Below are 25,140 nucleotides of genomic sequence, written 5' to 3' on the forward strand. Positions count from 1 at the left end.
GTAAAGACAAGCTGCCACTCATGTAAAATGGCCTGGGAATAATGCTGTGAACGCAGGTTGAATACCTGACAGTGGGCATTCGCACAGACAAACAGGCACACACGCACACACACACACGCACGCACACACACACACACACGCACACACACACACTAACACACACTGAAACAGACAGGAGTGATTATTTTAATGAGGAAGGGAGGAATGGGCTGCAATCTCACATGACTCATTCTCTGTTGTCCTGCCAAGAGTAAAACACACACACTGTCAGACCGGACAGGCCGGGCAGATCCGGAGGTCTTGACTGAGCTGTCTCACGTCCACATCGGTGTCCGGTGGGAGCGTCGCTGTCCGACACAAGCACATGCCGGGCCCGCGGGAGGGGAGGGGGGTCACGAAGTGCTGCGCTGGTGAGGGAAAATATAAAAGATCTCATTTGAAGGAATATTTAAGAAACCTTAGCCTAATGGTGCAGCCATAACACAATTTAAGGGAACATTAACCGACTAACGAAGCTCCTTTTTTTTTTGCTCTAATTCAATGAAGCAAAGGCATTTGGATCTCAGAATACTACTCATGAGACCATTACGCCTATCAGCACTAATACAGCACTCAACACTTTGCTGCTGATGGAGCCCAACGTGTCCCGTGAGCCTCGTCCTATGGCGGACCGCTGGCGGCCCTGCGGACTTGGCTGCTCTTTGGTCCCTAACAGCAACTTCTCTTGAAGTCAGAAGTGGTGTTATCGAGTGTGACAGGAGCCCTCTGCTAAAACACTTGAGCCGTTGATTACAGGTTTATTAGCCTAACGACGGGAGCAAACTGCAAGGTGGCCTCGCCGCCAACTGGTGAGGTGGAGAGGGAAGTGTGTGAGTGATGTCATTGCAAGGGCTTTTGTGTGTGTGTGTGTGTGTGTGTGTGTGTGTGTATGTGTGTGTGTGTGTGCGTGTGCATGTGTGTGCAGATGGATGGAGGGGACAGCAGGACAGGGCGAGGGTTCCCTCTCTCTCTTTTCCTCTGGGTCCATTTAAGGCAGTTTAACGACAATTTGGGGAAATTAACCAAAGGGGGAAGAATACATCACGACTGTCTGCAGATGAAGTGCACGCCCACCCACCCTCACACACATACACATATGCACAGATATATATAGACACACACACACACACACACACACACACACAAACAGAAATCATGGATCTGGAAACCATAATAAAGATTTCTATTACTCCAGGGCAACCTTTCCTCCAAAAACTCCCTTCCTCCTCAATCTTCTTGTCGAAAAACCTGCCAACCCCGCTTCGGCACACACACACATACTCACACACGTACACACATGCACGCTCTCGTGCACACACAATTGGTGGGACTGTAGTGTCCTGTCTTTCTTCACATTGGAACCATTTGATAAATAACCCATGTTTTTCTGGGAAATGCCTCTGCAGAGGCCTCCTGGTGATGGCAGTGGAGAGTGCCTCCCGTGGGCTTGTGTTTGTGCCCTACACACATGCACACACACACACAGACACACACACACACACACACACACACACACACACGTTTCTAACAGGGTTGCAACACTCTCTCCTTGGCTTCCTTTGACCTCCTGAAGGGAGTTAGTCTATATTATGTTTCTGAACTGTTAGATCAGAATATATCACAGTTCCTGAGTGAATTCTGTGTGCACTGTACAATTCTGTTAAATCCAGCAGTCAATACGGTAATAAATCTCTCCGATGAAGTGAAATATTTCTATTTGCTGTCGACCGAAATTCAACTCCCTGGTCTGAGGCTTTAGTTGGTGTTGATCTTGAATGTGTTTGCATTGTGTTGCAGTCTTTCATGTTTTTGTCCTGCGTCTTCTGAATGTTAATTAGGTCAACAACACATCAAACACACCACAAAGTATACAGCACACACAAGAAACAATAGACGGCATTGCAGTCATATCATTTGGTTCCAATCATAGTTTCCATACAAGGATTTTACTTCGCCAAAGTAAGGATTTGAAGGCTGCACTGATTTGATGTTGTGTTCCCTCTTAATAATGGAAAAATAAAAGTTAAATTACAAATCAAAATCCCTTTATTTAGAAACAACAGAGCAGTTGTTGCCAATCTGGGGTTCAAGAGATCGATCTGAAGTGTTTAACAAGTTCGGAAATATAATGAGAAGTGGGGGGCAAAGTAAATATGTTGCATTAAATCAGTTTAACTCTTCAGACATTCCTTTTGCCTCTGCACAGTTTTATTTCTTTATTTCATGAAAACCTATTTGTTAGGTAAACTCATTCTTTGCTCATAGCTCATAGAAACATCGCACTTTAACTTTGCATTGTTTGAAGGATCACAAAGACAAAAAAGGTTGGGAACCACATGTATCTAGACAGAATATGTTGCGCAGTCCATATAGGGGTGATTCGAAAGTATTAAACCTGTAGAGAGAGGAATTCGTAACACAAAAATAAAGAGTGAACTCACAAATTCTCCTCGAAACCTTTGGTAAACCGTCATTGTACGTACAGTGTAAACACACGAACAAGATTGGATTGACCGGAAAAAAAAAATTATGATATTTAGAATAGCTAATATATTAAGCGTGATGTTTTTGTACCATTATACCGAAGGGAATATCATTTCTGCTGTAATATCAATATTAGCTTGCTCACATCCCTCTTGGCCCCTCAGTTCAGGTAGAAATGAGAAGGCTCCTTAAACCGAAGCGGTCTCTCCCTTGTTATACAGAGTATGATGATTGTCACCTCTGCTCTCTGAGAAAGAAAGCAGACATTCATGCGCACGGCATTATCTCCGTTCCCCGCGGGCCTTGTTAGGGAGCGAGTCGAGAGCCAGACCGCGGAGGGAGAACGGTGTGCAGATGGACAATCAGGGGAAACTAAGTGACCGAGAAAGAGGTCAGTGAGCAGAGAGAGGATCTGGTGTGTCGGTCGACCAAGGCTTTCTTTTCTTTAGGGTTTTTTTTCTTTTTCTTTTTAAAAATTCAGAATCATTCCGTATTCAAATGAGGTTGTTTGTTTTTTTCAAACACATATCTCTTACACACGAGCACACGTGCATCTGCCACAGGAGATTGGCTCCCAGCGCTGTTGTTGGAATTAATGAAGTGATGGGAACAAATGGGCCAAGTTGTGTTCTTCTCAGAGGAAAAGCTTATATGTGTGTGTGTGTGTGTGTGTGTGTGTGTGTGTGTGTGTGTGTGTGTGTGTGTGTGTGTGTGTGTGTGTGTGTGTGTGTGTGTGTGTGTGTGTGTGTGTGTGTGTGTGTGTGTGTGTGTGTGTGTGTGTGTGTGTTTGTGTGTGTGTGTGTATTTGTGCACACGTGAGGCAGAAAGAACTGATTTCTTTCTCCAGATCTATATCTGTCTTGTCAGAGCTGCACGTCGGGGGAATATCGTTTCCCTCTGCCATCATTTAGTTTTTTTTGGAGAACATGAAAACTCATAATTAAATACAACAGTTCATAGTTATCAGATACTTCCTGTTGTTATACTCTTTTGCAAGATTGTACAATGTATGAGTCAAACCGAATCAAGGCCGAGTGATTTTTTCCCCCCCAAACAATTAAACACGATCTGTAGCGTATGATTAAGGAGGCCTTCGTGACCTGGCAGTCTTTTAATAGCATTACTGTTGAATGTATCACTGTAAATGATTCTGCTGTAATGTGTGGGTGTTTCCCAAGGAGCCAAACTAAAAGTATCACACATCTCAGTGAAGTCGTGCAGCCTCGGCTCCTGTTTCATTTTTTTTTGTGCCGGATCTCTGAAACTCCCAAATACTTGCTTGGCGTGTTGTTACAGTATAAAGTCATACTCTACATTTCCTGGTACTTTTAGCAGTCTCATAATAATTGAGTATCCTACAGAGAGCGCTTGTGAAACGTGCCCAAACAGTAACTACATTCCTCCTCTCCTCGTTACAAGGTGTCCTTGAGCTCCGCGAGCGCAGGTTGGCTCTGTCCGTCTTTCTGACCCTCCATCAATCATCAGAGTTTCAGTCAGAGGAAGAGAGGGAGCACTTTAAAACTGTCATTTGTTTTACAAGCTTTAGATACCTAGATTTAACAAAGAGTCCTGTTTCAGGACTGGTTCCGCACTAAAACGCTGCAAGAGAGCCGATATGGATCATTTCGCCTTTGTTTCGCTGTTATCACAACAATTTTTTTTTGTGTGTGTTGACTGGTTTACGCTACTTGAAATCATGACTGTTATTTGTTAAGTAATGGATCGGGATCCAGGGTCAAAACCGTGCAGTTTAAACTGCATATTGCATTTACAGGACTGCATTATTGCATATTAGAAGCAGAAGCAGAGGTTTGAGTTTGAGACACATTTTAACTTTTACAGATCTTCTATCAAAGCTGAGGTTGTATACTGTATATGATGTGGATACAGCTTATACGGAAAGCACAGTGAGTGAGTGTGTGTGTGTGTGTCATTACATTACAAACCCCGATGTTTGTAATGTTCATATTTTCAAAGCTTTGCCGAGAGCCAGCTGCATGTGTTAGTATTTATTATTGTTTGTCTTGATGTAGAAGCACAAGAAGTTACGACAAACCCCCCTTAATGCCTGGAAGTGTTAAACTGATGTGAGGCAAATTAGATCAAAAATTCACTCTCTGTCAACCAAAGCACATGCAGTGGAACAAAACTTCCCATTACACAACACACAGTCCGCTTAGAACTCCACAACATTACAGATAAACTGCATGGATCGCAACATCACATGTTATGTTTTGAACAACTTTGCTCCCCCTCCTCTGTTGTCTCCTGTCCCCAGACTCACGCTCACGGCTCGTTGGTCTACCTGGTGTCCCTCCTGGGCAGCATGGAGCACAGCTTCCACCACACCCTGCTGCTGGAGATCAGAGCTCTGACCGACCGGTACCCGTCTCTGCTGGGAGGCTGCGGGAAAGACATCTACAGGATGAGCAACTCTTCCTTCACGGCCATAGCCAGACTGCTGGGGAGACGGCTGGAAGAGGGCGTGGCATCACGCTGCAGGTTGGTCCTGCTGAGATCCTGCATGCTCTTATAAATTCCATAAAGCACATTTGTCCCAGACACGACCAAGGGCTACTACAGTTAAGAAAGTGTTGTATTTAAATGGGCACATGTTTAGCTCATGTTCAGAACTCTGCTTCAACATTGTTCCACATTCCTCTCTTTATCCTCAGAGGTCAGAGGTCACCTCACAGTGTGATTTGACAGTGGGTGCACATACATTTCTAAACGAGTGCCGGTGTAGTTATTGCTTACCGTTAACAAAAAAATTACTTAAATAAATACAGTTCGAAGTACTACGGCATTTTTTATTGGATCTTGCATAAGGTCTCATTTGACTTTAAGTAAGATGGATGAAGTTTTTCAATGTAGACAAAGCACATTGCATAATTATTAAGATAATTTCAACATATATTGACGTTTGAAGCCACATAGATGCATAAATAGTGACTTATTTAACTGCATGTCACAGCGAGTAGTCCATCGTTTTGAGACTTGTTTGAAACTTGTTCTCAGCCAAGACAACCTAAATATAAATCCCACTCACATTCAACTGATTTGCGATACTAAAACCTTAAAAACATGTTGGGTTATTATTATTTATAGACGGATAAAATGATTGTCTTTCTTATGCCTCATATTTGATTCTGTCCTGTAATGACTTCTTTCATATTATAATTTCTATTCACAATTATGAAACGTGCTTCCAAGTTCCATACGCGGTATTTGTGCACAACACGTGAGCATGTTCATGTGTTTGCGCGTTAATGTGCCAAAATTTCGCCGCAGTGTGGGAATGACACGCACTGCTCCCTTTCGAAACGAGAACATTGTGTGCCGGATCGGAGGCTTCAAGAGGGCTTTGCTTGGGGTCTACTGGAAGAAAGATTTACAGGACCGAGGGATTGAGAGACAGGCAGGGTAGTTTATTAGTGAAAGAGCCGGGGGTGAGGACAGAAGAGAAGCAACAATGGCAGGGTTTGAAATCCTCTGTCTGCAAACAAGTGGAACGTTTGATTAGCTTATAAAGGCCGCTTTTGAAAAAACAAATAGGGACGGGAAGATAAAGAGGGATGGAGGGAGGGAATAATTAGTAAAGCTTGAGAGGGAGAAGAGAACCAGAAACCAGGGCAAAGGAAAACAAAGCCAAAAAAGAGAGAGGGAGAGGGGGAGATTTAGCCAGGGAGAGAGGGAGAAAGGGGGGACGCAGTGTGCGAGAGATACACAAATAGACCCAGTCGACGTGAGAAAGAGGGAATTACAGAACAGCTAGCCGGAACGTGAGCGAGTGGGACAGTGAGGATGCTGAAATCCGTCCAAACGTGTCTGTCCGGCCTCATCACACGTGCCCACTGGCCGCCATTCAACATCTTTGCCCCGTGCGTTTTTGTGACAGGCTGGACGAGGCGTGCCCGCCTTCTCCCTGTGCATCTCTTCCCGCCGTTGGACGGAGGGGAGGTGGGGTCGGGAAGGGGTCGGAGCCGCAACTTCAGGCGAAGCTCCAGGCCTTCGAGGAGGAAATGGGAGAAGACGGGGTAGAGGCGGAGGAGGAGGAGGCGGAGGAGGACTCTCCCGCCTCGCTGCGACGCTACAGCCTGAGCCACGGCGTCAGGGAGGAGAGACGAGAGATGAGATTCAACAGGTCGGCCGCTTTGTTCCTCTGTCACCACCTGAGAATCTGACTCACCAGTAAAAGTTTATTTTTTTTAACGAAGAACACGTTGTTTTCACTGTCCCCGTGTAGTCCGGTTGATATTACTGATTTCCAGTCAAATTAACAAGAGGTCCCGTTATTAGTCAAGAGTTAAAGACATTGTTGATCAAAAGAATGAAGAATATCTAACTCTCATATGCAGAAAGTACATGACTGAGAATAATGATAATCGTGACGATACATTTTTTGTATGTGATATTTTACAGCCTCTAACAGCTTTATCTTAACTTTTTTTTTTTTACATCCAGATAAAACCATAGTTACGTGTGAAAGTAACTGGACAAAGCTAAATATAAACCTATATTTGCTTATAAAAACCTTTAATTCTTAAGGCTTCAGGCACATCTGCGTTGACTTCACTCTCCAGACCCGGTGACTACGTTTATTTTTATATACACTGTATGTATACAAAGAGAAAGTTTGATAGATTATAGATTAAGTAAAAATGTACTTGTGGCCACAGTTCTATTGTCATGTGGTGCTGAAATATTGCGGAAACGGGGTTTCAGAACCAAACCAAACTCTCTACCCGCAAGGTGTCAAAACACACAAATCTCCGTGTTGGAAGAAGCAGGCTGACTTGGAGCCGTTTGGATCGTCAACGGCGTCGCACTAACTAACTGCTTTATTCCTCCGTCAGGTCAAAGAGCCTGGCTCTCCACGCTGCGCGCTCACGCTCCGTCAACTCGGACGCCGGGGAGGACGGTGACGGAGCGGAGCCCGGTCCCGACAACGTCTCCTCCTCCGACACGTCGACTAATCATCGCCCGGAGGACCGGGAAGCACCACCTGCCGACGGCCAGCGCGCCGCTGGCGGCTCGGTGCCAACGACCGCTGGCCCGGACGGAGGGGTCAGAGTGGCGGGGCAAGGGCCAGCGGAGGAGGGGCAGGCGGAGGAGCGGGGCGAGGCCGACAGACTCTTCGTCCATCTGAGAGACAATATGGAGACGGTCAGAGATTTCTGCAGAGACGTGGTCCAGCGGATCCCGGTACCAGAGCAGTGTGTGATAGAAGGTGAATGCGTCGCCCTTTGGCGGTGATTCGACGACAGCGTTGTCCGTCGATGCAGTAGTGAAACGGTTAAACGAGGAGCAGAGCAAAGGTCTCTGTGACCTGCTGAACCTGGATGAGATCCCAGTCACATGTGGTGGCTGGGGCTGACTAATGATGAAGTATGGATTTGCTGTACCTCCTCTTCTCCGCCAGTGAGTAGCAGCTGATGAGTGTCTCTTAAAGCCTCAGTCAGACAGGGATTTATTCATTTCTCCAAGGGGAGTCGTTGGATGTTAATATTACACGTGCATGATAAGTGAATTTAATCCCGTCCAGAGAATATGTGTGTGTGTGTGATATTTTTCTACTTCTATATCCTGTTTGGACAGACACCAAGTACAATTCTGTCCCAATTGACAGCCTTTTACATACTTGTTTATTTTTATCTTGTTGAGACAAGTTTGTTAGTTTGGACCCCGCCGATGTCATCCACTGGTTTACCAGTTATGCTTTACAATAGAATATTCAGGACTTTAGGCTGGAACTACTTATTTTTGTATTATTTATTATCAACAAATTCAATGAAAAAACATGTGGTTCTCGCTACTGTCTGATTTCCTTGTCCTTTATGTGGCTTTTAGTCCCCGAGCCCATTTGTTCCTGCTGAAGTAAAACTAATTTCATTTCCTTAAACATCTGGCGCAGAGCAGGTTTTAGCGTATCCGACTGAAACTGGACTGAATGTGTGTATTTTTGAAGGACAAATTTCAGCTGTGGGTTCGCTGCGATAGCGAGCATTTACGTCAGCGGGACGGCGCTCATGTTTATTGTAATGAAGCAACATGTCTCTAAGCACAGTTTTGTGTTTCTGACTATTTTAACCAAGTCGTCAGAGATCTGTAGCACAGATCAGTAAGCTAATGCATCAATTTATTGCTTTATTCTTTCCTTGGGATATGTTTGAGCTTGTACTTCATCTGGAGTGGAAGAAAGAACTTTAATGTTAAAGGCTGTGAGCCAAGTCCTATGGGGCATTGTCACGGAGCTCATTTGTTAATGGAAAAATTAACCCAGGTATGGAGGCAAAGAATCGTTTTGCGGCGGGCAGGGTCATCGTATTCGGTTACATCAATACAACACAGCCAGGTCTAAGTAGAAACAGATGAGTGTTGTGCGTGGATGTGTATGTTGGTGCACTTTCGTACCGTAGCTTCAGCGGTGAACGCCGACCGGAGGCGAAAGGTCACGCAGTTCATTTGAAGAAAAAAAAGAAACCATGAAATAAAAACCCTCTTACGTCTCTGAGATAATCTAATCCATTTGACTTAAACTCTGTAATCCATTTTTTCGCATTTCCCCTCTCGTCTCTTCCCATATTCAGGGATTTGATATTTTATTTTCATTCAGGTCTGATGATTTCTCAATTTGATTTGTTTCACTTGAGTTAAACCTCCATTACCATCTCTTAGCAGCGCCTGTCCGCATATCTGAGATATTTATATTTTCTTCATGACCATATTGAATAAGCTTGTTGATCCAGCCCTTCCCAAACTGAAATATAATTTCATGTCTTATAAATCTTTCAGCTAAATTTTACTTAAACCAAACATTAAATATACATTTTTTTTATTGTACAAGTTCACAGAACAGAGACAAGATCTCTGGGACATTACACACTTGTAGTGTGTGTGTGTGTGTGTGTGTGTGTGTGTGTGTGTGTGTGTGTGTGTGTGTGTGTGTGTGTGTGTGTGTGTGTGTGTGTGTGTGTGTGTGTGTGTGTGTGTGTGTGTGTGTGTGTGTGTGTGTGTGTGTGTGTGTGTAGATGTTCACAAGCACAAATTCAATAATACAAAACAGTGCACACTGTACGGCACACACACATACAAATATAAATATAAATATACAACTGCACATTACATTCCTTTGCACACACGCACACACACACACACACACACACACACACACACGTAATTAGTACTTTGCTCTGCTAGTATTAAGACGCTTAATGAGAATCAACCCCAAGGCCCTTAGGATATGATGTCACAGGCTGTCTCAGCTAGATGACAGTCATCACGCTGCTGCCTTCTTCTTCTCGGGGTACGAGGATAATCGCACATGTACACTCAGTCGTGTGCTAATGAGTGAAGCACCGTTTAGTTCATCCGGAGGAGCTGACCGTGTCGAGCAATGGATGTGACATAAAGTTACATCTTCTATGTCTCTGTTAACTGTGTCATCGATCTCACGGATCTCAACACTCGAGGAAGGTGCAGCCACCGCGGCCTTTCGGGAGCTGTTGCTTGAATATGTTATGGAGCCAGAAGCTTTTCTTGAACATGTGAGATCAGATTGCTTTTGCAGGTAAAAACAAAGGAAGGTTGAAAGGTTTTGCTGTGAATAACTCAGGCCACTTCAGTCACCTGAAGCGAAGCTAGTTGCACTTTGTCATTTAAAAGTCGCAGGAGATATAGTTTTTATGATTATCGAGGAGAAGATGAGTTGAAATGCACTCATCGCTCTCTGGAGAGAGCATGCTCACATCTTTCTGGTAAATAAATAGCTACTGCAGGCAGCCAGTTAGCTTAGCTCATCAAAAACAATGGAAACGGGGAAAAGGCGACACCTACACCCGGATCAGCTGAGGTTGGATGTGTACAATGTCCAACTTCTGTAGTTTGAGCAGTATCAATCTATCCTTCTGCCAGAGAGTGTTTTGTCTGAAGGGAAAAAGACGATGATGGAAATAAGAGTGCAATGATTATTACATTTTCATCTTCCTTCTGATTTATGAGATGATTTCCATGTGAACCACAGAGACTGTTCAGGGGCTCTTCCCTGATTTCTTCTCCTTGGCAGAGAGGTTGGACGTTTGTGGGGGGCGGTGGTGGGAAGAGAAGAGGCTCTGCTTTTTTGGGTGGTTACAAGATGCATTGTCCCTGAATGTGTATGATTCACTCTTTAAGTATGTTCCCAGTGTTTCACAAGTCCATATGTGCAAGAGACACTAAGACGCATGCGAATGGAAAGAGAGCCGAGTGAGGTCGGGGTTGTTGAGCCTCGAGTTTCAGCAGTGCAACTTTTGCGCAACGAGTAAAATAAAATGGATAATTTCATTGTTTTCACTGTGTGTGTGTGTGTGTGTGTGTGTGTGTGTGTGTGTGTGTGTGTGTGTGTGTGTGTGTGTGTGTGTGTGTGTGTGTGTGTGTGTGTGTGTGTGTGTGTGTGTGTGTGTGTGTGTGTGTGTGTGTGTGTGTGTGTGTGTGTGTGTGTGTGTGTGTGTGTGTGACAGATTCCAACCGAGGCAGCGTGGCCAAGCTGTCGTTCTCCTGTCCTCTGAAGGGCCACTACTGCCTGTACGCCAAGTCCTGTTTCAACCTGACCAGCCGACAGCCTCACCTGTGGATTCACATGATGCTGCTGCATTTACAGGTGCATAAAAGCGTGAGACAACTGACCGTCAAGCCTTTCATGTCAAGGCGTTATAATGTCCCATACTGTCTGTCATGCTACTGAGCCATAACGGTCTAAAATCACAGGATTAAATCATTGAATTATATCTTTGCATGTAGTTTGCTGTTCAGTGTAGTTGTAGAGAAAAGCCTTTCACAAACAATTTTAAAAACCTGAGGCTGACCGTTTGAAATACTGTATGTTGTCGTCATAACTGAAAGTACTTCACACCTGATGAATGTCCTGCGACGTAAAGAAGTGGTGGCATCTGTTGTATGTAAAGAGAGACATGACTTTGGTTCCCAACCCTTTTCCCTCTGTCTCTCCCCACATGTATCCCTGTACACTTTCCCCATTCACATGTATGTGTTGCGTTAACTGTTTGTTTTCCCTCTCAACCAGAGTAAGTCCAGTGTCCCGCTGTGCTCCAGGGACGAGTGTGTCCTGAGACTGGCTGCTCTTTGGGGGAAGACGCAGCTGAAAGGGGCTCACAGTTTCCCCATGGCTATGACACAGCACACCACGCCACACAGGAAGGTACTGGACCAGCACAGTGTGTGTGTGCGTGTTTGTGTGTGTGTGTGTGTGCGTGCCTGCGTGCGCGTGTGTTTGTGTGTGTTTGTGTGTGTTTGTGTGTGTCTCCAGCTGAGAGGATGAAGTCACCATGATAGGAAAGTGTTAAAGTTCAACATTGACTTTGTGTAAATATGGAGAGCACCAAGTGGACATTTTTGTATACAAGGCCTCCGCTCTGGCCGACGTCTCATCTTTATCATGTGTGTGTGCGTGTGTGTGTGTGTTTGTGTGTGTGTGTGTGTGTGTGTGTGTGTGTTTGGGTGTGTGTGTGTGTGCGAAAGATTGAGTTATAGAGAGAAAGCCGAAACGCTAGACTGAACAAGACAAAAACTGTGTGTGTGTGTGTGTGTGTGTGTGTGTGCGTGCGTGCGTGCGTGCGTGCGTGCGTGCGTGCGTGTTGTGTGTGTGTGTGTGTGAGAGTACGTGGATGTGGGTGGTGTTCCCCCGTCCTGGCCCTTCATAATGTGACAAGCTAAGTGGTCGCTATAGGAAGTAATTAGACCCGCAAAGATAATACAGCTGTCTTTTGTCTTCCTCTATAAGTGTATCGCGGCTGCACAGAGATGGACCAGCAGCTTTAGTTACCATATGAGGGCCTGAACATACAAAACACACACATTCAGTGTCATTCACATAAAACTCAACACATGTACACATGTAAACTCCCTTTTAACAGGAAGAAATCTCTAGCTGGCAGAACCAGGCTCAGTTGTATATGCATGTTATCTTACTGCGACGTATATAAAAAAGAGAAGAACATAAGAACTGCAGGAGGATCAGCGATACGCGTCTGCGACCCTGTCATCCTAATAAAGTCCGTTTTGGCACCAGTACTGATCCGTCAGACCTGCCAAGTGCACAGGGCAGACTCACACAACGACCTTTAATGTCTCTCGATTTGCTTTTCAAAAATTAGCTCGGCCTCATTTTCCAGGGACCAGAAAATAAACCCACAGAACACAGAGGATGAGATTTAACAGGACAGAGGGAGGAAGAGGGTCACAACCTTTCCCTCCGTCCATATGCACTGCATTTCTGCTTCTCCCTCCGTCAGACCTTTCGGCTTCGCTCCTGTCACAATCAGCCAATCAGAAACACATGTCGTGGAAGACGAGGAGAGGAGGGATGCGAAAAGGCGGAAGAGCTATAACATGCATGAGTCTGAAAAGGTTACCAATTATATCTGTACTGACAGGGGGATTTAGAGGGAGACTAAAGAGCTTTATGAGGTTTCCAGAGGTTTAAGAGGGAACTTGTGTTTGGTCTCTGAGAAGTCCGTTTAGTAGTTTTATGACACAGAGGTAATGCAAAGCCGGTGCGAGGGAAGGTAAGAGGAATGAGTGGGAGGAAAAGAGGAGAAGGATGGATGTGAGATACTGACTACAAACGAGTTGGTAAAGATACAGTGTCAATAAAAAAGTAATAGGTTGAAAGCAAAGACATAATAAAACGCAGTGTTCTGACCTGACCTTCTGGAAAATGTCAACAAAATCGCCTTTTTACACATGAAGAGCGCGGCGGGAGATTGTCCCAGTCAGACGCGTGCACCGCAGCAGGGACACGTCGAGGACGTCCGGGCGAGGGGCCGGCGCCTCTTCAGGTGATCCGGACAATGTCTGGGCGCAACATTTGTGGACATTTGCGTTCTTACGTCCTGAAAGGAAATTCACGAAAGTGTACTTTCTGAAAGTAGCTATATAGGGAACATTAACTGCACTGCAGAACCAACACTGTATTTATCACAATGAGAAGAATCCCGAGATTGGGATGAAGAATTTAAAAATACAAGTATTGAGTGATATAGCAGAAGATTTGAACAGAGAAAACCTGGAGGAATACAAACCCACAGAGTGGAAAAGACAAAGAGAAGAAAGAGTTATTGTCAAAGGAGGAAGGTGAACGTGGACGAAATGTAAGGGGAGTGTTGAGGAAGGTTTTGAAAAGGCTGCATGAAATGGAGGATGTGGGCTCTGAGCGATCGCTGCAGAAAAGAGGATGTAGTGCGAGAGAAGAGGAAGTGAAAAAAAGGAAAAGGGGGAAGACGTGGCGTAAGATATAATGGGAGTCTGAGCAAAGTGGAAGCCTGAGACGCAGGAGATACTTCACAAGTATTGTTCCACCTTTTCTTTTTTCCTCTGTTGCCCACAGTGAGAGCATTTGTTGATACAACTGTGGGGAGAGATAACGTTGGGAGGAGGAGGAGGAGGAGCAGGAGGAGGACGGGGAAGGAGGAAGGGCTGAAAACCAAGAGATAAAGCTACAGGCAGAGCTGCAGCAAAGATTAGATAGAGAAGACTTTTTGGGGCAGAACGACATCGGGGCCCTGAAAGACGAACTTCATCCAGCTCACTCCCCTTTGCAACACTCCCACTTCTCATCCACTCACCTTTCTCCTGGCCCACACTCCCCTCCGTCTCCCCTCCTACTCCCCTCCCCTCCTCCCGTCCTCCTCCCGTCCCCCCCCCCTCCCCTCCTCCTACTGTTTTTCTCCCTTCCGTCTGAAAACCTCCAAATAGCTCTCCTCTCCTCTCCTCTCCTCTCCTCTCCTCTCCTCTCTTCCTCTCTTCCTCTCCTCTCCTCTCCTCTCCTCCTCTCCTCCTCTCCTCTCCTCTCCTCTCCTCTCCTCTCCTCTCCTCCTCTCTCCTCTCCTCTCTTCCTCTCTCCTCTCCTCCTCTCCTCTCCTCCTCTCTTCCTCTCCTCCTCTCTCCTCTCCTCCTCTCCTCCTCTCCTCTCCTCTCTCCTCCTCTCCTCTCTCCTCCTCTCCTCTCCTCTCCTCTCTCCTCCTCTCTTCCTCTCTCCTCTCCTCTCCTCTCCTCTCCTCTCCTCCCCTTCCGTTTCCGGTTTGTGTGAGCGTGAGTGGTGGTGGTGGAAGTTCGAGTGGCGCGGAGATTTGAATGTTCTTTTGTTTGTCAGTTATCTCTACTGTCCTTTTTCATCTGTATTTGTGCATGATCGGGTAAGTCTTTATTATTTATAGTGTGTATTGAGAGATCGGAGCTTTGTTTGTTTGGTCTCTGTTTGGTGTCCGGGAGGAATGGCGTCCTCCGAGACGCCACCTCCGTCGATCCGGCAGGGAGCGAGGATCGTCCCGCCGGACAGTGACAGCACCGTGGAGGAAGTCCTCCTGGCGGTCGGACAGCAGGTCGGACACGACCAGCTGCTCTTCGCGTCTCGGATGAACAGGGCCGTGGTGGTGTTCCTTAGGGACGAGCCGCATGTCCATCAGCTGGTCGAGAGCGGAGTGTTCATCCGGGACATCTTCGTGCAGGTGTCCCCGCTGTCAGCTCCCTCCACGCGGATCACCGTGTCCGGGGTTCCTCCGTTCATCCCCAACGAGCTGCTGGAGAACGAGCTGCGGAGGTTCGGCAAGTTGGCCAGCGGCTTCAGGACGCTGAGCCTGGGATGCAAGGATCCCAAACTGAGGCACGTCCAGTCCCTGAGGCGACAGGCCTTCATGTTCCTGGACTCGCCCACGCAAACTCTGGAGGTGTCGTTCAGAGTCAAGCACGGTGACGGGCACTACGTGGTGTATGCAAGCTCGGGAAGTGTGAAATGCTTCGAGTGTGGAGACGTGGGACACAAACGCTATGCGTGCCCTCACAGACAGGCGGCGTCCGGCTCCGCGTCTGGTTCCGCGTCCGGCTCCGCGTCCGGTTCCGCGTCTGGTTCCGCCGATGCGGCGCGTGGCGCCGCTCACGCCGGGGCAGCGGCGGGTGATGCGGCGCCAGCGGCCGGTGACGCGGCCGGTGACGCGGCCGGTTCCGAGTCTGCGTCTGGTTCCGCGTCCGCGTCTGGTTCCGCGTCCGCGTCTGGTTCCGCCGATGCGGCGCGCAGCGCCGCTCACGCCGGGGCAGCGGTGGGTGATGCGGCGCCGGCGGCCGGTGACGCGGCCGGTGATGCGGCCGGTCCCGAGTCCGCCTCGCCCAGTGGGCCTGGTGGGCTCGAGGTGGTGGAGGTGGAACAGACTCTGGCCGAGAGGCAGCAGGCGTCTGTGGCTGCAGGAAACCTGAGCATCTCTCAGTGTGCAGGACCATCACAAGCACAGGCAGCAGTCAGGACTGAAGCAGACAGAGAGCACGGTGTGACCCCCAGTGAAGAACAGGGGGGACCCACTAGCCAGGCACCAGCTCAGGGAGATGACATGGAGTATGACTCGGGGTCAGACACAACATCCGTTGGTGAAACTCCCGTCAAGAGTACTGATCTCTACTCACTAGAGGAAATTAACAACTTTCTAGATGAGACTTTCAAGAAATCAGTGAAAGTGAGCGATCACTTCAGTGACATTGATAAATTCATCAGATCTGTTAGTATACTAAAAAGGGTGGTCGGGTTTGATCTGTTGGATGAAAAGAAACGCTTCCGACTTAAAAAGCACATCACAGCTTTGAGGAAAGTGTCAATAGTTCGACCTGTAAGAAAGACCAGGAAATAGAACGATCATGCATCACATGGTGTTTTCTTCTATTTACGTTTCTCTCCTTGTTTCAACTTGTTTCCTTTTTTCTGAACTCTTTATGCGGAGCCTCAAGATAGGATCTTTAAACATCAATGGAGGGAGAGACAGACAGAAAAGGGCTCTAATTTCTGAACTCTCGACACTAAAACATACAGATGTGTTGTTCCTACAGGAAACACATACTACTCCAGCAGACGAGACAGACTGGGGTCTTTGGTGGGAAGGTCCCAGGGTCCTTAGCCATGGCACCAACTTCAGTGCAGGAGTAGCTGTGCTGTTCAAAGCATCTGCAGGGTTAACTCTCGTATCTTTTACTGAAGTGGTGAAGGGCCGTCTGCTTATTGTTAGAGCAGAAGTAGAAGGGTCAGTTTTTTGTTTCGTTAATATTTACGCTCCAAATCAGGGAACAGAGAGAGTTGGGTTTTTTACAACCCTAAGAAATGAGCTGAGGAATTACCAGCAGGATCAGCTCATCATCGGTGGAGATTTTAACTGCACCACGGATTTCACCATTGACAGGACAAGTGAGGAACCCCACCCACAGTCAGCTCAGAGCCTCAACTGCCTCATCACAGATATAGATCTGTTAGATGCATGGAGAGTGAAGCATCCACAATCTAGGCAGTACACATGGGTGAGGGTCAGCAATAACAGGGTGAGTGCAGCAAGACTTGACAGGATTTACATCTCTCAAAGCCTCAGCTCAAGACTAGCACACAGTAATATCAGTCCAGTAGGGTTCACTGACCATCATTTCATTAGTGTAGAGTTGGTCATCTCACCAGGCAACAGGGTCAAATCCCACTGGTTTTTCAACAACAAGCTCCTGCAGGACAGTCATTTCTGTCAGAGCTTTGAATGCTTTTGGCAGAAGTGGAGGGCTGAGAAAACAAACTTTAGTTCTCTGAAGATGTGGTGGGAGGTGGGTAAAGCACAGATTCGTGGTTTTTGCCAGCAGTACACCTCCCATTCGACTGCTAGAATCAAGGTAGTTGTCCAGGAGCTGGAAACCACCATTAAAAACATTGAAGAGGGGTTGCACAATAATCCAGACCCCTCAACAGGTCAACTGTTGAAGGAGAAGAGGTTGGCGTTGAGCTCCTTTCTGCAGGAGAGAGTGAAGGGAGCTCTAGTTAGGTCTCGCTTCCTTCAGCTCAAGGACATGGACGCCCCCACCTCCTTCTTTTTTAATCTAGAAAGGTCAGCGGCTCAGAGGAAGCAGATGACCTGCCTTCAACTTCCAGGAGGCAGAGTGACCACCAGTCCAGGAGAGATGAGGAGCCATGCGGTGGGTTTCTATGCCAATCTCTTTGGGGCGGAGGAGTGCAGCAAGGAGTGCCGTGAGGAGCTCCTGGACGGGCTTCCACAGCTCAACCAGGGTGAGAAAGCTGCTCTCGACGCTGACCTGACGATGGAGGAATTAACAACCGCTGTACATCAGATGTCTTCCGGAAAGGCACCTGGAATTGATGGTCTCTCCTCTGACTTCTTCAAGCAATTTTGGAACTTTCTGGGAGCTGATTTTCACAGTGTTTTAACGGAATGCTTCAGGACAGGATCACTTTCTGTCTCCTGTCAGCGAGCCGTGCTGTCTCTGCTGCCAAAGAAGGGAGACCTGGCCTTACTAAAGAACTGGAGGCCAGTTTCTCTCCTCTGCACAGACTACAAACTCCTCTCAAGGGCTTTATCAAATAGACTCAAAAACATTCTGGAAATAGTTGTACACTCGGACCAAACCTATTGCATTCCTGACAGAACAATTATGGACAATATTTTTCTTATGCGTGATGTAATTGATTTATGTAAATATCATAATTTAAGTGTTGGCATTGTTTCTTTAGATCAAGAGAAAGCTTTTGATAGGGTTGATCACTCATATTTGTTTTCTGCACTGAAGGCGTTTGGTGTTGGTGATGGGTTTCTGGCTTGGGTTGGTGTATTGTACCGTGATGCACAATGTTTGGTGAAGATGGGGGCAGGGCTGAGTCGGCCAATCCCAGTAAAACGAGGTATCAGGCAGGGCTGTCCTCTCTCAGGTCAGCTGTACAGTCTCGCTATTGAGCCATTACTGTGTATGTTGAGGAAGCGACTCAGTGGTCTCACAGTGCCTGGGTCACTCGGACTCGACCAGGATTTTCCGGCTCTTTCGGTCTACGCAGACGATGTGAACATCCTGGTTTCCAACCAGCAGGATGTTCAGAATGTGCAGGACACCCTGTCGTTGTATGAACGAGCGTCGTCTGCACGGGTCAACTGGGCCAAAAGTGAAGCCTTGTGGGTAGGACAGGGGAGGGATCAGGTGATGCCTAGTCTGCCTGGGGGGCTTGAGTGGGGGCAGGAGGGGTTGAAAGTTTTAGGAGTGTTTTTGGGCTCAGAGGGTTTTCAAAAGAAGAATTGGGCGGGAGTGAAGGAGAAAGTGTGTGCTCGGTTGTCTAAATGGAAATGGTTGCTACCCCAGCTGTCCTATAGGGGAAGAGCTCTGGTGGTCAATAACTTGGTTGCCTCGACCCTTTGGCACAAACTTATTGCCCTGACGCCACCGAGAGGCCTGATAGAGGAAGTTCAGAGATCCATCGTGGACTTTTTCTGGTCAGGTAAACACTGGATCCGAGCAGCTGCCCTCTACCTGCCTGTGGCTGAAGGAGGACAGGGACTAATAAACATCCAGGCAAGGATCGCATCATTTAGATTACAGTCAGCACAAAAACTACTTTTCAACTGTGTCCCGAGGTGGTGCGACACAGCCCGACTGCTGCTGAGGAGAGCTGGACGTTTGGGCTATGACAAGCACCTCTTCCTCCTACAACTTGGGGACGTGGACCTGACTGGGCTGACGCCGTTCTACTCGTCTGTGCTGGAGGCATGGCAGATTTTCCAGGTTACACGCAACGTCAACGAGACTCCGGGCCTGTGGGTGTTTGAAGAACCGTTGTTCTTCAGCAACTTCCTCAGGACCCGGACGCTGCAGTCTGCCAGCCTCCGAGCCAACCTCAGAGAAGCTGGATGTACCAAACTAGGCCATCTGATGAGGATGACGGCGGCGTCAGTCAACAGACTGAGGGAGACCAGCAACATCACCTCTGCCAGGCTGGTCCACAGAGTGGTGGAGGAAGTCTGTGCTGCTCTGCCACCAACCTTGAGAGCACTGGCTGAAGACCGCACCCTGTGTGACCAGTGGAGTGAGGGGTGTGAGTACAGGTTCCCTTCCCTGTCCATCACCCCGGCTGTGGGGGAGTGGCAGGAGGGGGGAAACCAGCTGCTGTCCTTCACAACCCCTCACCTGGTCACATTTCAGGAGGCAGGGAAGAAGAACCTCTATCAGGCCTGTGTAAAGACCTTGACCCTGAACTCTCTGGCAGGGATAGAAGAGTCGAGGTGGACTGAGTTTTTCGGCCCAGACATTTCCCCGAAAGGCAGCTGGCGGTCCCTGTACAAGCTGCCCGTTGAGAAGCGGACAGCAGACCTCCAGTGGAGGATTGTGCATGGGGCGATAGCTACGAACAGATACAGAGCACACCTTGATCCGGAGCTAGGGGAGGGCTGTATCTTCTGTTCACACTCTGAGACATTGGTTCACCTGTTTGTTCAGTGTCCTCGCCTGTTGCCAATGTTTGATTTGTTGAAGGTGTGGTTCCAAGGGCTTGGGGAGGTTTTTTCCTTTTCATTATTTATTTTTGGCCCAAAATACTGTGCCAAGAAAAAGACTGTGCACACTCTTTTAAACTTTTTATCTGGTTCTGCAAAATTGGCCATATGGCTGACACGAAGGAACCGCGCCCAGAACGTGGGCAGTGTGGAACCCATGCCGGTTCTGAAAGGGTTACTGAAAGCCAGACTGCGGGTGGAACACACCTACTTTGTGATGATGGGTGATGTGCTGGCCTTCAGCCGGATGTGGGCTGTTGGGGGAGCTTTGTGCTCTGTGGGGGAGGGAGGGGAGTTATTTGTTAATTTTTGAAATTTTTCCTTTTTTACTGTCTTACCCTCAAAATGTTGAGGTCACAATCATTTAATTTGTTTGTTTAATGTCTTAATAAAGGGCTTTGAAACCAAACCTCTCTCCTCTCCTCCTCTCCTCTCCTCTCTCCTCCTCTCCTCTCTCCTCTCCTCCTCTCTCCTCTCCTCTCAGTACATCTTTTCATTATTGCAGTCATGAGCGGTTACGATCTTGCATCTTGATCAAATTATAATTATGATTCTAAAAACAGCGATGGAGCGAGTCGCAGAGAGAGAAATGGGGGTATGTACTGAAGGGGAAGAAGGGGTTACATGAGGATAGACGGATTATATTCACACTCACATAATACCAGCTTTTGTTTCTTTGTGTCTTTGCTGAGTCCACTTTTCTGGTCCCGATAGTAAATCCAAAAATTGGCTTTGCCTTTGTTGCCCGGCTGCAAATTTGCTCTAAACATTGCCTCTTTTTTCCCTAAAAGTTTACTCAAACCATACACAAGTCATTTACCTTGTGCATCGTGGGCTGTCAGCTGTGTGATGAACCTGGCACCACACCGACGGTGGCTGGATGGATTTCTGGTTAATGGACTCCGGAAACAAACGTGTGCCGTCTTCCTCGTTTTTCTTTGCTGGGATGTGGGCTCTGCATTCACTCTTACACATTGTTGCTCAACCAGTGACTAACAGCCTGGTTCTCATTGACTCACGCCATCGAGAGGTTTTTTAATATGGCATGAATTGGATAATCTAACTGGACAGTTAAATTTCTCTGTAAATCAAAACTCATTGTTGTATAGTACAAAACTATTCAACAATGAACTAGTGTGAGCTCTTCCACTTTGTAGCATTTTCCCCAGAATAAATATCTTGTATTGAATTCAGTGATCAGATCCTTTACTCAAGTAAAAGTAACCGTACATCAATGTAAATATTCAGCATAACACTTCGACGTCTAACAATCAAAATCTATCTCAAGTGTTATCATCAAAAAATACCAAAAGTTCATCGGTTCGGTATCATAGTATTTACATAGTACATATTAGTTTGTTGATACTGATGCACTTAATGGCTGTAGTCAGTTGTGTTGCAGGAGCATTCCCGTCATTTATCATCATCTAAAAAAAATCGGAACTTATTACAATTTTAAGAAAAATCAGATTTAAATCCTTTTTCAGACTTTACAAAGCTCCTCTGACAACAACACAAAGCCAGGTGATAGATGTAGCGTTGAGTAAATGTACCAATATAACCATTTGTAGCCTCGCCTGTTTTCTCTGTCTAATCTTTTTACGATCCATCTCCCTCCGACTTTGTCTCCTCTGAAGACATTTTCTGGATTTTCCAGTAATCATAATCAGGTTTTTCCCTCTCTCTTGCAACATGTCTCCTCGTAGTGCCGGGAATCACATCAGAATATTAAAGTTCCCCTACTGGCATTGAATAAACCCTGAATAAGACTTGCTCTGTCCCTCAACATTACACATTTAGAACGTTTTTTTCCCCCCCATTAAAATGTTTCCCTCTTGGCCTTAAAATAACTTTGATGTAACTCTACAACTATGACTCATTTAGTATTCACACATCACATATCTCCCTCGGGCACTGTCTTCTTTTTTTGCTCCTGTGTACTACACAAAATGCTAATGTATATCATGCGTCACTCTCCACAACATTAAAAGCAGAACAGTAGCATAGCTTCTCCTCTAACACCATTTGAAATGGTATCAGAGGTTTATGGTGAAAGGATATGGAAAGGTTTCTATGTGACTTATTGTTGTCGGATTAGGTTTTTTTTAGGCGGTCATTTGTACACCGCAGTTCCAAGGTGGAAATAATAAGATTACTGCTTATTTTGCTCATAACGCAGGATCTCTTGTATCATATAAAACCCCCCGAATGGACACGCTAACAAGATTAGAAACTTGAATTTTTCATTGGAGGGGGTCTTTAATGTTCACGTAAAAAAACCCCACAGATGGTCGTCTCTCTCAGCCACACATGGTCCTGGTTTATCTGTATCCGCAGGCAGAAACCCTTTCACCTCAATTATTTAAGTTGTAACAACACAATCGGTCTTTCAATCAGCGTGTGTGTGTGTGTGTGTGTGTGTGTGTGTGTGTGTGTGTGTGTGTGTGTGTGTGTGTGTGTGTGTGTGTGTGTGTGTGTGTGTGTGCGTGTGCGCGTGCGCGGAATCTTTGCTTTTTGTCCAGGTTGCAGTGGTCCAAATGGAAATACACAGTGTTAAAAAAGAGCTTTCACATTTACATCCTTGCTCATTAACATCAAGGGCTGAGGGGAAACGGGTTCAAAGGTCAAACACACCAGTAGCTCGCCAGTCATTACAACTACCTGGTTTTCTTTACATTCATTTAGATCCAACTCCCTCGGGGGCCTTTTTCCTGTGAGTCCGAAAACTACTCCTGTTCTTAAATGGATGATCAGAAAATGTGAAATGACTGCTGCAGGGTCAGAGTCCAGAGACATAATGAAGCAGGTGTTAGCTTACAGGATATTTGAACTGTGAACCACAGCGTGAAGACGCCCACACAGGTATGTCATGCAGGAAAGTAAATACACGATGGACGCTCACAGGGGGTGAGACTGCTTCTCACCCCTAATGACAGTAATCCATCATCTCCTTAAACGTTTTTGTCTTTCTCCAAACCACTAACGTAAAATAAATATGTATTTTCTCAAGGGTCCGAGTGTCACTGAAGTGTGTTTGTGTGTATTTCAAGTGAACTCAAGCTTTTACCATGTGTAGATGGTCTTTGGAGATTTCTAATGGGGGATCTGGGATTCCATTACTTTCTAGGCAGCAGGCTGCAAAACCTCATCTGTAAATTCACACTGTTTGCGTAATATAAACTATGACGAACAGGATCGGGATCGGTGCTGATGCATCATCGTGGTTTGTATAAATCCCATATATATAAAGCTTTCATCTGCGTATGCCAGCTGTCAAAAACAACTCTTCACTTGTTTAAATTAACTTTCCACGTCGTGAGCAGATATGCACAGCGAGGTGAACCACGCAGCGTACGATATGAATAAACAGCAGGCAGCAATGTGAGCAAAGACGTTTTGGGTTTCAAATAATGTCTCATAAGACAATACGTGCCCAGGATTTACCTGTTGGTTGTGCGGTTCTTGTTCCTGCAGGTGTATCCCGCCGCGTCTGACTCTGTGGGTCAGGGCATGATAAGAACAGGTCATGACAGGCAGTTTGAATATATTATAGGTCAGAGCTCATCGGTTTTTGTTTTTTTACCGTCTACGCTCCTTTTTCTTCTGTCTTCAGGACCTGGACAGTCTTCAGGTGCAGCTGGAGGAGGTCCGTTTCTTCGACCTGTTTGGATACAGTGAGGACGGAGGAGGTTGGCTCTGCTTCATGTGTAACAACCCTGAGAAGGCCACAGGTACACACACACACACACACACACACACACGCACACACGCACACACGCACACACACACGCGCGCACACACACACGCACGCACGCACGCACGCACGCACGCACGCACACACACGCGCGCACACACACGCACACACATTTCTGTTCAGCTCTGACAGAATAATGTTTTTTTTTCCGTGTACGTTCAATTCAACATTTTTAATGGTCGTACATACAGTCAATATAAATTCATGAAAAAGTTATTAAAAAGGTGAAGCTGAGAGGAAACGAACCACAAAAAAAAGAGAGGAAGAAAAGGATGGAAGGAATAAAGGGATACGCTGTTATTATCCTGTAAAACAACTTAATGTGCACTTGAACCTTCTCATATTAACAACCTTTAAATAATAATGAAATAATAAATGAAATTCTTTCCCTCATTTTCCATCATCCGACTGTCTCTCTTGGGCAGTTGTGTTTCTCTGGGGGCGTGATGTAAAAAAAACCTGCCAGCTCCAGTGTTTTCACTCGAAATACCTCCAAGGCAAACAATCTTTTCCCAGAACAGTTGAAGGGGAATTGGCCGGTGATGAGCAGCTCTTTTTCGAACGCTGCCATTGTTTAGTGTTGTTGTGAAGGGTCACCGTAATCAGTCAGTCGCTGCCATCATGACTCAAGTTCTGATGAGTTTACGTTGGATGGGCGACCCCCTGCGATGAGCGACTTAGTCCTGGTGATGTGTACTGTATGCGCTCAAAGAGGCCACAGACAACTTTCGGGCCCCCTAGAGGTTCCAGGTGGTATCACTGTTGTAGCGAGATGCCGGTTACGGACGCGGGTACTTTTCCTCAGAGCATCTCCCGAGGAAGTTGTCAACACCGCGTGCCGTCTTGTTTCATCACTTTTTTTCTAGCAGTCTCCTTCTTCACCAGGTTTTGTTCCTCCATCAACAGGATTCTCTTTCTCTCTTTCGAGGTTGAGTTGTTTTCGTCAATTCGGCTGTTCCAACGTCTGTCATTTCCATCACTGGGGGGCTAGTTGCCGGGAGTACGCTATTCTCCTTTTTTCTTTCGGTTATGCAATGGGTGACGCAGTTCCTTTGTGCACTAAAATTATTTTTCTGGGTCCCGGCGGCCAAAAGAATGACATTGTTACGCTCAAGGCTCATAGGGAACCTATATAAGCTCGGATGGTTTTGTTTTTCTATCGTCATTTCACTGTCAGTTTTAACATAAAAAAACAGACTATTTTCACTTTAAAACTGTTTAATAATGACAAAGAATTTTTAAAAAAATGATCGTATGAAGCCTAATAATATACAAAAACATCTTTATCTCTTTCATACATGTGCCTCCTCACTGTTCAAAGTTTCTTGCTTTGGCTTGATCTATGTCGTGAAGCGCCCCTCCCGGTTGCTCGTCTCTTCTCAATCGTTGCTCCCCTCTTTCCACGGAAATGACAAATTGTCTCTGGGTGAGTGATGAGACGGTAAATTAGTCCGTACTGTAAATCAACGAGAGGCAGTTTAGCCTTCGGAGAGCGTACAGGAGAGAGAAGGGCTTTAAAGTGCA

The 25,140-nt window shown here is 46.4% G+C and overlaps 1 protein-coding gene across 3 annotated transcripts in view; it reads left to right on the forward strand.

Moving 5' to 3' along the window:
• Positions 1–25,140, forward strand: part of veph1 (ventricular zone expressed PH domain-containing 1) — a 72,372-nt gene that overhangs the window by 34,511 nt on the left and 12,721 nt on the right. For all 3 annotated transcript variants that reach the window (XM_035622969.2, XM_035622970.2, XM_035622971.2), the window contains exons 7-12: positions 4,802–5,025; positions 6,422–6,667; positions 7,380–7,753; positions 11,022–11,161; positions 11,585–11,719; positions 23,476–23,593. In XM_035622969.2, the coding sequence (XP_035478862.2) occupies positions 4,802–5,025; positions 6,422–6,667; positions 7,380–7,753; positions 11,022–11,161; positions 11,585–11,719; positions 23,476–23,593 (1,237 nt within the window). The remainder of the gene's footprint in view (positions 1–4,801; positions 5,026–6,421; positions 6,668–7,379; positions 7,754–11,021; positions 11,162–11,584; positions 11,720–23,475; positions 23,594–25,140) is intronic.

Source organism: Scophthalmus maximus, chromosome 11 (assembly GCF_022379125.1).
Source record: "Scophthalmus maximus strain ysfricsl-2021 chromosome 11, ASM2237912v1, whole genome shotgun sequence".
Classification (NCBI taxonomy): Eukaryota; Metazoa; Chordata; class Actinopteri; order Pleuronectiformes; family Scophthalmidae; genus Scophthalmus; species Scophthalmus maximus.